At 35.9% G+C, this 10,355-nt stretch overlaps 2 protein-coding genes across 2 annotated transcripts; one reads left to right on the top strand and one right to left on the bottom strand.

Moving 5' to 3' along the window:
• Positions 1–3,255: 3,255 nt before the first annotated feature.
• LOC112507080 (probable glutathione S-transferase parA) lies at positions 3,256–4,720 on the top strand. The gene is made up of 2 exons (XM_025111490.1): positions 3,256–3,647; positions 4,282–4,720. Exons 1-2 carry the CDS (start codon positions 3,333–3,335, stop codon positions 4,615–4,617), a joined length of 651 nt encoding a protein of 216 aa, XP_024967258.1. The 5' UTR covers positions 3,256–3,332; the 3' UTR covers positions 4,618–4,720.
• A 3,140-nt stretch (positions 4,721–7,860) lies between these two features.
• Positions 7,861–10,076, bottom strand: LOC112506479 (trans-cinnamate 4-monooxygenase-like). Its single transcript, XM_025110558.1, has 3 exons — positions 9,236–10,076; positions 8,783–8,916; positions 7,861–8,562 (listed from the first exon to the last, which is right to left on the bottom strand). Exons 1-3 carry the CDS (start codon positions 10,018–10,020, stop codon positions 7,964–7,966), a joined length of 1,518 nt encoding a protein of 505 aa, XP_024966326.1. The 5' UTR covers positions 10,021–10,076; the 3' UTR covers positions 7,861–7,963.
• Between the last annotated feature and the right edge of the window lie 279 nt (positions 10,077–10,355).

Raw genomic sequence — 10,355 nt, 5'->3', positions numbered from 1 at the left:
AATTAATCAAATCCAACCCCCCCCCCTCTTAATTACTTCTAAGCCATCACCTAGTATTTGATTTTTCTAGACATAGTAAGTTAAACCGAGTCTCTGTGGATTCGACCCGACTTATTGCTATTACAATTTTGGTTGTAATTAGCTCGTAGTTGGAATTTATTATTTAGTGGACTCAGCATCCGTCAAGAAATCCATCCGCTAAGTAATAAATTTTGGGGTATGTCCGACCCAACACCTTACCCAGCCCCTGTTACCAAACCTAGACTGGGAAACACTTTTTACCAGCCTACATCCCATGGGCACCATGTTCTTAGCGGTCGGTATGGATTGAAACAACTAGATCGTACCTATTGCAATGGGAGTGGGGAAGACAGAAAGTGACTCGTCATGGACATGGTTTTTATATAAGTTGAGGCAATGTATCGATGAAGTGCCCAGTTTAACCTTCGTAATCGATAGGGCTGCCTTTATTGAGTTGGCCATAAGAACTGTATTCCCCAACGCGCACCGCGAACTTTGTTGTTGGCATTTGATCCAGAACTTGCGCCTAACCTTGAGTAGAGACAAAATAAAAAGGTGGATGTTCCGGGAAGCATACAAAACTTATAGGGTGTCGGACTTTGAAGCTACAATGGATTTGATGTGGCATAGTCTACCTAAGGCCACTCAATATCTTGAGGAAGTTGGTTACGCTAGATAGGCAAGATCACACTTCCCTAGATTGTGTTACATTACGATGACTTCCAATAGTTCTGAGTCCGTCAACTGAGTAGCCCGGTTTGCACGTTACCTTCTGATAACAATGTTAGTTGATTTTTATTGGGTGACATTACAACAATGGTATTTTATACATTGGGATAACGGAGGTAAATGCAACCATCGAAAACTATATGTATGATTATGTAACATAGGCTAATGTTATCATTTATTTGCAGAGCAAATGATAAATGCAGCGATACCTTGGGTGGAGGCAAAAATAGAAAAGAGAATTCATAGGAGTACAACATGGAAGGTATATCCCATTAGTGAGTTGTTATTTGAAGTTGATGACAGGTATAAGAACGGAAAGTGTGATTTGCATGCTAATACTTGTACATGCATGCAATGGCAAGTTTCTGGATGATGTCATATACGGTGGTGGTCGGTGCCAAAGATGGAAGGTGGTAGTTGGCGGAGATAAAAGGTGGTAGGTGGTGGCAGACGGTGGTGGACGCCGGAGGTGGATGGTGAAAGATGTCAGTATACGGTGGTGGATGTCGATGGATGGTGCTCGATGGTCCTTGGTCGGTGGATGGTGATTGGTGGTCGATAGTCGATGATCGCTGGTCAACGGTGATCGGTGGTCGAGGGGGATCGGAAAGCCAGAGGGGGTGTGTTTCTATATGCTCGGTGGTGGATGTCGGTGGGGATGGTGATAATGGTCCTCTCCGACCGCCTACTTAGATAAATTGTTATGTAATAAGACAAAATAAATTGTCAAATCACTGTAAAATCGTAGGTCACTAAATGACAAAATAGCGATCAAAGTATGTGGCTATAAAAATATGGCATTTTTCATATATAATATATGATTTTATCCCCCAAATCGAATACAAATAATTTTTTTTGTATCAACAATTATTAAAAAATATTACATTCAGTGGTTATAAAAAATATATTTTTATAATAAAATACAAAAACATTTGTTGGTTCATTTATGCATTTAAAAAAACTAGTAAAAATTATAAACTTTGACATGATTTCGTATTGTGTTAAGGGTGGTGATGGTAGATTGTGTTTAAGGATTACAGGTTGTGATAGTAGAAGTGTTTGATTTTATAGCAAAAAACCACAACATTTCGTCCTAAAACAGACAAAATACTAGTCAAAATTGTCTCTCATTAAAAAACACCCTTTAATTGTCAAATCAATGTCGTTACTAATGGACAAAATAGGAGTCAATGGTGTAAGTAAAATTGCCCTCGGGGGCGATCCGAGGGTTAGGTGGGGGCGATCCAAGGGTTTTATAAAATCAGAATTTGTGTCCCCCAAATCAAATACATGTGGGTCCCACTTTGGTATTTTTTTTTTTTTGAGGAAAATCGCCCCTGCATGGTCAACATGCCCTCCGGGGATGATCATTGTGGTCATTTTTTGTAAAAAAAGTGAAACATGGCTATTTTGTTAATGAAATACGTATAAATTGACTATTTTCGTGATTTTCCGTTAACAAAGGTTATGATGATTGTGTTGTTTTTAACCGATTACATTTTAAAATTATAACAAAGTCTTGATGTGTTTTGAACCTTTTTCAATCCATTTTTACGATAATTGTCATGTTTGAGACAAACTCTTTTTGGTATTTTTTATATACTAATGATATATAGCACATTTTTTGTTAGTTTATAAAAATCATGAATTGCAATTTCATAAGATTAAACTATTGAATTACAAATGCGACACCAAGTAAAAAATGACTAAACTTTCGGATTTACCATAAACGATCTCGCAGATAATGAAATACATATAAAATCTGTGGGGATTATTGAAACGAATCTTTTTCTTTTATCAATGACACCAATATACCCGACGGGGTGGGCGTGGGGTGGGTTCAAACCCAAATGGAAGACGATATTTGGGATGAACATATTTTCAGCAAAAACTTTCATTCTTTATTTATCAACAAGAATTAAGTTCAAAAATGTCTAAGTGTTCTAATAGGCTATTATATACGACTCGTATTTATAAGACCGAATAATTGTACGTCATATACACGACTTTATAATAAAATGTCGTATTAGTATTTTATAAAACACTTATTTTTATAAGAACATTTTTCAAACAATATCATACAAAAAATAATAGTATGTTTTATTTAAAAAAAATATCATATAAATTTATTGTTACACTTATATATAAAACACATAATTATTTAATCGTATAAACATAATTTCTATAAAATATATATCTTTTAAATTCTATAAACCCAAATCTATTATAATATTTATAAAACTAAATACACCCATTTAAACACATCATTTGGACCAATTGAGTATCAAATAACTGCAAAATTCCAATAATGTATAGGAGAATTCAAATCTCATGGATGGTCAAAATTTGACCATTAAATGTGATTTCAAACCCTCTCTTTTAAAAAAAATGAGTTATATGGTAGAGAAAGTAAAATAGGACTCTTCCACCTTCCCAATTATCCTCTTCACACCATCAAACTTCATCATATATATATATATATATATATGTGTGTGTGTGTGTGTTATATACTTGATTCAAACATTTACATCAAACTCTTCACATTTTTATCCATTTTATTGACATTTAAGTACATAATCAAGATGAAGGATGAAATAATCTTGTTGGATTGTTGGGCAAGCTCGTATGGAATGAGTGTTAAGATCGCCCTCGCAGAAAAAGGGGTTGAATACGAGTGTCGGGAAGAAAACTTTCAAGATAAAAGCCCTTTGCTACTCCAATCCAACCATATTCATAAAACAATCCCGGTTTTGGTTCACAATGGTAAGCCCATTTGTGAATCCCTCATCATTGTCAGGTATATCGATGAGGTTTGGCATGACAAATCTCCATTGCTTCCATCCGATCCTCACCAAAAGTCACAAGCCTTGTTTTGGGCCGACTACATCGACAAAAAGGTTATGCTTCTTTCATGTAACCAACTTGCACATATACACGTACTCACTAACCAAATCAAACAAACACACTGTATAGCTCAAAAGTAGGATATGTGTTTCTTAAACTGATTAGATGGATGTTTGTTTGTAGACTCCATTATAACATCATCGGTTTTGTAGGACAACATATATGTTTAAGTGTCAAAATAGACTGTTTTATAGGACTTAGGTTTATAAGACTAAACAATTATGCATTATATGTAAATATGTTGGAATAAGTTGATAGGAAACTTTTGGACGCCCTAAAAAGTATTTTTTGGGTAATTTTGAAAACAAAACGTTATATTAGTCTTTTTATATGATTTGATTGGAAAATTGTTTTATAAAAATGTGTTTATAGTACACACTTCTCAAAATTTTCATATAAGTAAGCTAATAATACTTTATTTCAAAAGTGTCTTAAAAAACTTGTGAAGACGCATAAAAACATAGTATCAACTTATTGTAACAATTATACATATGACTCATAATTGTATGTTCATATAAATTTAACTCCAATATAGCAGTATATTAAGATATGTAGATATATTTTACATTATGTAAAACCAATTTTATTGTAGTGATCATCGTTTAACATCCACCGGTCTGAATGCAGATTTACAACATTGGAAAGAGGGTATGGAGGGGAAAAGGCGAAGATCAAGAGGTAGCAAAGAAAGAATTAATAGAAGTCTTGAGAAACTTAGAGCGGGAGTTGGGCGATAAGCCATATTTCGGGGGTGAAAATGTAGGCTTTGTAGATGTAGCACTTGTACCGTTTACTAGTTGGTTTTATACTTATGAGACTCGTGGTCATTTTAGCATCGAGGCCGAGTGCCCCAAGCTTATGTCATGGGCCAAAAGGTGCATTAGTGAGAGAAAAAGCATAGCGAAAACGCTCCCCCACCCTCACAAAATCTACGAGTACGCCTTGGATCTTTTACGCAAATGAAGGCCTCAATCAATGCATGATATAATGATTTGTAACGCTTTGAATTCTGTGTTTTCTTAAAACTATCCATATTTTTATACTATTGAATAAGCATATTTGTTTACTTTCCATTCTAGTTATTTATTGATCAGGGATTATAAGTTATTTATGTATAATCATATCAATGTTCAAGCTATATAGATGATTGTAAGACAGAATAGCTAATAGCGATATTTCATTCAGTGTCTGTTGGACCGATCTAGGGAACCGCCCACGTGATATTGTCYGCTTTGGGTTTGACCAACCCCTCACGGCTTTAAAACGCGTCACTGGTAGGAGTAAGACTCTCACTTCCTTATAAGGAAGCCGAATCCCCCTAGCCTCACCGATGTGGAATGCTCCTGCATTGCTACAGGAGCGTTGGGTTTAAGAATCACGGATTTGACCGGCTCGAGGGAAAGATAAGTTTTTCGGACCCAACATTCCCCCCCCCCCGACATTGGTGCGGCCCTAGCTCTGATACCAATTGATGAGTCCATATTTCATACAAACATGATGTAATCTTCATAGATCATGATGAACATCAAGATAGAAAGAATATGATCAAGAATGATTAGATTGAGAGGAGAGAGAGAATTACAGCACTTAATCTTGATAAATCTGCTAATGACAATTGCTAATTACAATTACAAGGAAATCACTATTTATACTAGGAAATGTAAAGGCTAAGCTATTACAAAACAGCTATACTAAGGAGAAACTTGAATACAACATTAAAGCACTAACTTTAACCCAACAGTGTCCAACATATACGATCTTCCTTTAATGAAATGGGATATCATCAATTACAATTTATGAAACCAGTTTTGATAAATGTGTATGGTTATCACATTTCAACATTAACCGGTGAAAGTAGTGTTCATAAGAATTAGATGACCAAAATAATAACAAATCGATACATTGTATATATTGCACTACAACAAAATTAGGTTTATAGAATGACAAAATTATATAATATACTAATAGAGTGTTTTATAGGACTTAAGTTTATAGAACAAAACATAAAGTCTTTTATCTAAAAGTGTTAGAATAAGTTTATATAACGCTTTAAGTGTTTTAAAAAAAATTAAATTTTTTTAAATAAAATGTCGTATTGACTATTTTTATAGAAAACTATTTGAAAAATATCCTATAAAAATATGGTTTCTAGGACATTTTCAAAAGTGGCATATAAAATAGCTAATACAACAATTAATATGAAAAATAACTTTAAAATATGTTAACAGATCTAAAAACGTCTTATAAATCTACTATAACACTTTTATATAGGACATAGAAAACTCTATTAAAACGTTTAGACGTTTTAGAGGTCCTATAACCCAATTTTTTTGGAGTGTTAAGGACATCAATCAAGACTACTTCGTAGACACATTTATGCTACTAGCCGAAGGATTAGTTAGTGTGATACTCATTTTCTATTGTGTGTTTCGTTATTATGCTTGTCTGTTCATTCAATATCAAACATACAAATATGTCGACCTATTTTCGAGTAGAAGACCACTAGAACCAGTGTTTTTCAAGAAATCTACTGTAGTAGCACTATTATCCTAATATAGTCTTGGTGGGGTCCGAAATGAAGTTGTTGTTTTCAAGCCATTAACTAGTAGGGATGTCAATTTTGTACCATGACAAACCAACCAATTTCTATACCAATCTTACCAATTCATTTCGTACCAACCTAATTGGTTCATAATACCATACCAACTATCTAAACTTGGTTGGTACATGTTATTAGAAGTCGTGTACCACAGTAATATCAACGTATATATCTAAAATTTAATCATTAAATAATTTTATTTGAACATTGTGAAATGTTTTAATGAAAGTGGCGGATATCCTGACTAAAGTGCTTCCTGTGAAACTTCATGTTAATCATATTCCGTATAATTTGTATTTTTTGTTTGTTTATTTAGTGTTTTGGCAATGTTTTATTTTTTATTTTTAAATAACAAAATTTTAATATTTTAGGAAGCGGGTACCCGGAACCGGTTCCCGGCGGTTCCGGTTCCGGTTCCAAAAATTCAATAACCGCTCTAATCGGTTCCAGTTCCGGTTTCGGTTCCAATATCTCAAGAACCGCCGATTCTGGTTCCGATCAAATAAGACGGGTACCCGCCTATGCTCACTCCTATGATTCATAGCCTCCAATCTTTTTTGGGGTAACAAAAAAGAAATACAAAAGAAACTCTTGTCTCTCTCACTACGCTCTAAAATTTCTCGGCATCGATTCATCTTTTTCTGAAATACTTTGTTATCACAAACACATTATCATTGATTATCGTTTAGTTCGTGAGCATCTTGCTCATGATGATTTATCAGTATGTTACATTCCCACTTAGTTACAAATTACTAATCTTTAACTAAAGTATATCAAATCAACGTTTTAAAGGTTTACATTTTAATCTACATATAATTTCGTAACATAGATTGGAAGGGGGTGTAATAGTGGATAATAATAATAATAATAATTGTTATATGATGCTCCTCATCCACTATAAATAGATGTCGCGACTTCCATTTAGGTTGGACCCTTACACAATCAATAATTTAATAATTATTATAATTTAATATGTAAAACTTTAGTTTAAAAAATGAATTGAATAAATGATCCCGCATGAACCACGTCCATGTCACATGACCGATTCTACACCATACGTAAGTATCAGTCCGTGACTCCGTGTACATGCCTTACCATGCTCTATCCTCTTTTGTAGGTTGATGTTGGATCATGTGTCATCATCATCACCATACCTAATTTAGCCATGTTCATTTCTATATACGAATACGAATGATCAAGTAAGGATAAGAATTAAAAGTAAAATGCATAAGAAGGGATTTGAACCCTTATTTATTTTTAAATTTAACCTCATCCCATAAGAAAAGATCTGAACCATTGATACATGAATTGATCTTATGCATCTCGATCCATCTCATTAGAGTTGATCTTTGATCATGATTGATCAAAAGGTGGAGGAGATCCCTTGCTCATTCTCACCATAGCTTCCATTCGCACCATAAACCTCTGTGCACGTGCACGCTATCTCTCTCTATATATATATATATATATATATATATGATAATCATGGAACGTGTTTGAAAGAAACTAGGCATCATCATATGATTGTGAATATGATACCTCAAATCCGATTATTATAGGATCATGTTTTTCCATGATATGATATCAATTATATTTATTAATGTAAATAGATTAAAGGATTTCATAATGCACATTGAAAATTTATAATTTGTTGGCAAACCCAACTTCTTGTTTCACATCATCAAACATGCCACAAAATATAAAGAATCCTTACAATGCCCTTGGTTTGGCAACAATGGTGGAATGATTCAAGATATGTAAACTAAATTGTCCACCTTTCTCCTTCACGTCGATCTTCGACATTCCCGGTGGCGGCAATAACTCGAAATTCTGCACCAAACGCCCGATCGTGATCCCCAAGATCGGCAATGCAAGAATAATCCCAGGACAACTCCTTCTCCCAACTCCGAAAGGCAAGTACCTGAAATCATTCCCGTTAGCCTCCACGTGACTTTCCTCTTCGAAGAATCTTTCGGGCCTAAATTCCTCTGGTTTCTTCCATTGTTCGGGATTGTTGGCAAGCCACCAGGCATTGACCAAGATCTTGCTTTCTGCCGGAATGTCGTAGCTGCCAAGCTTGGCGTCATGGAGGTTCATGTGTGGGACCAGGAGAGGGATAGCCATCCGAAGACGAAGGGTCTCCTTGACCACTGCTTGGAGATATGGAAGCTTTTGGATGTCGGGCTCAGTGACTTGCACTCCTGGTCCGAGTTTCGTGTCAAGTTCATGCCTCAGTTTCGCTTGGATCTCAGGGTGGTTCACCAGTTCAGCGATTCCCCATTCGATGGACCAGAGGGTGGTCTCGATTGCTGTTTCAAGATTAAAAGTAGGAGATCCCGTAAGATTTTAAAATCAGAACAGAAATAGTAAGTCGAACTGTAGCTGTTAAAAAAGGGAACTTTCGGATTCAATCATTTGAAATGGGAATTGACCTCGTTGAATTGACTATGGGTTCGTGCATCAAAGATTTGGGTATCCCATTTCAGTATTTATGAAATCAATAATTTTCATAAAAGAAAAGATGCGTACCAGCAACATTGATATTCTCAACGATGTAAAGAACATTGTCCTCATTGATCTCTCCTTTGTCCTGAGCTTCAAGTATATGATCAATTGCACATTTGATTTGGTTGTTGTCCATGCTTTTTGTGCTTCCCATCTTCCTGTTTTTCCATATAAAAGCGAACAATCAAAATATTATTTAGTATTTGCTTTTACTTTCATGGAGTTCAATCATCTTTCTATATTTAGAAAGAAAAAGGCAAGGCAAAGCCCTATTGCTTTTAGAAAAAACCAAGTTTTAATACATAAAGCAGCATAACCAGTTAGAATATTCAATAAACAGGGCCATCAGATACATCATTGAATTAGGTTGAATTGTAAATTTTGATGTGTAAACATTATGCTACTGTAGTCCGATTTAACGTAGAAATTTATAACTCAATATCGGAGAAAATTGAAATTAGAGAAGAAACGACTTACTTCCTTTCATCAACGAAGTAATCCTTGAAGAGCTGCAACCTCTTCTCTTTAACTTCCTTGCACATCTTCAAATAACCTTTCAAAAACGGCCTCAAAATTGGGATGAAATCACCATAGTTGTAATCGAAGCTCTGTGCCAATCGACTCCTCTCCCCATTCAACGCCTTGAGCTTCAAGAACAAAGGATCATCCTCGCTCTCGAACCTTCTATCAAACATAATCCTGAACATGTTGTTATACATCATCAGCTGCAACCGTCTCCGGATCACAATCCCTTCCGTTGCTGCTGCCGGATTCTTCTTCACATCGTCCACCACTGCCGCGGCCTCCGCCTCCCATCCAAACCTGTACTGCTGAACCACTTTGTTGGTGAAAAACGGGACCGTCATGATCCTCCGCATCTTGCGCCAGTGCTCGCCGTATACCGTAAACACCATGTCTTGTCCTTTCCCTGTGAAAATGTCGAACACGACGTTTCTAGTTCGGGATCCGAACTCCACGCCTTGTGTGTGGAGGACTTCCTTGGCGAGATCCGGTGATGATACGACCACGAGGTTCCGCTGGCCCATACGGAGTAGGAAGATCTGGCCGAACTTCTTGGCGAGATCTGTTAAGTTCCGGTGGTTGAGATCATCGCCGACTTGGAGCCAGTTTCCAAAGATGGGTACGGGAAATGGTCCCGGCGGAAGCTTGAAACGCTTTCCACGTAACTTAGATATGAAGATTGCGCCTAAAATGGCTACGAAGAGGCCAACAAGAGTTTTCTCCACGAGGAGAAGATCCATGGTGGTGGTTGTGGTGAGTGGTGGTGGTGGTGGTGGTGGTGGTGGAGTTGCCAAAGAAACTTGTAATTAAGAATTGGTGGGGGTAGGGATTTTATACAGGTAGCGACGGGGGGTTAGGTGGACGTGAAGTTGGTAGGACGATTCATAGTTAACGCCGTTAGCAAAATCAAACAAGTAACCATAATACATTTTTATCTCGATTTAGACATTATTTTTTTAATTTTTATTTAAAAAAATATCACTATCAATTGCTTATTGTTTTTAGAAAACGTTTTCACCATCAATAAGATAAATAAAATAATATAATATTAAATTGTAAATTGTAAATTAAGGGA

This window comes from Cynara cardunculus, assembly GCF_001531365.2.
Source record: "Cynara cardunculus var. scolymus isolate 2C chromosome LG 2, CcrdV1, whole genome shotgun sequence".
NCBI lineage: Eukaryota > Viridiplantae > Streptophyta > Magnoliopsida > Asterales > Asteraceae > Cynara > Cynara cardunculus.
The sequence above is the reverse complement of the archived record's forward strand: the minus strand, read 5'-3'. Positions and strand labels throughout refer to the sequence as shown.

Bases quoted from the DNA above. Each gene is read 5' to 3' on its own strand.
- LOC112507080 (XM_025111490.1), top strand. From the start codon at position 3,333: ATGAAGGATGAAATAATCTTGTTGGATTGTTGGGCAAGCTCGTATGGA. The intron at 3,648-4,281 runs GTTATGCTTCTT...GTCTGAATGCAG, and splicing joins CCGACTACATCGACAAAAAG to ATTTACAACATTGGAAAGAG.
- LOC112506479 (XM_025110558.1), bottom strand. From the start codon at position 10,020: ATGGATCTTCTCCTCGTGGAGAAAACTCTTGTTGGCCTCTTCGTAGCC. The intron at 8,917-9,235 runs GTAAGTCGTTTC...ATGGAAAAACAG, and splicing joins TACTTCGTTGATGAAAGGAA to GAAGATGGGAAGCACAAAAA. The intron at 8,563-8,782 runs GTACGCATCTTT...ATCTTGAAACAG, and splicing joins TGAGAATATCAATGTTGCTG to CAATCGAGACCACCCTCTGG.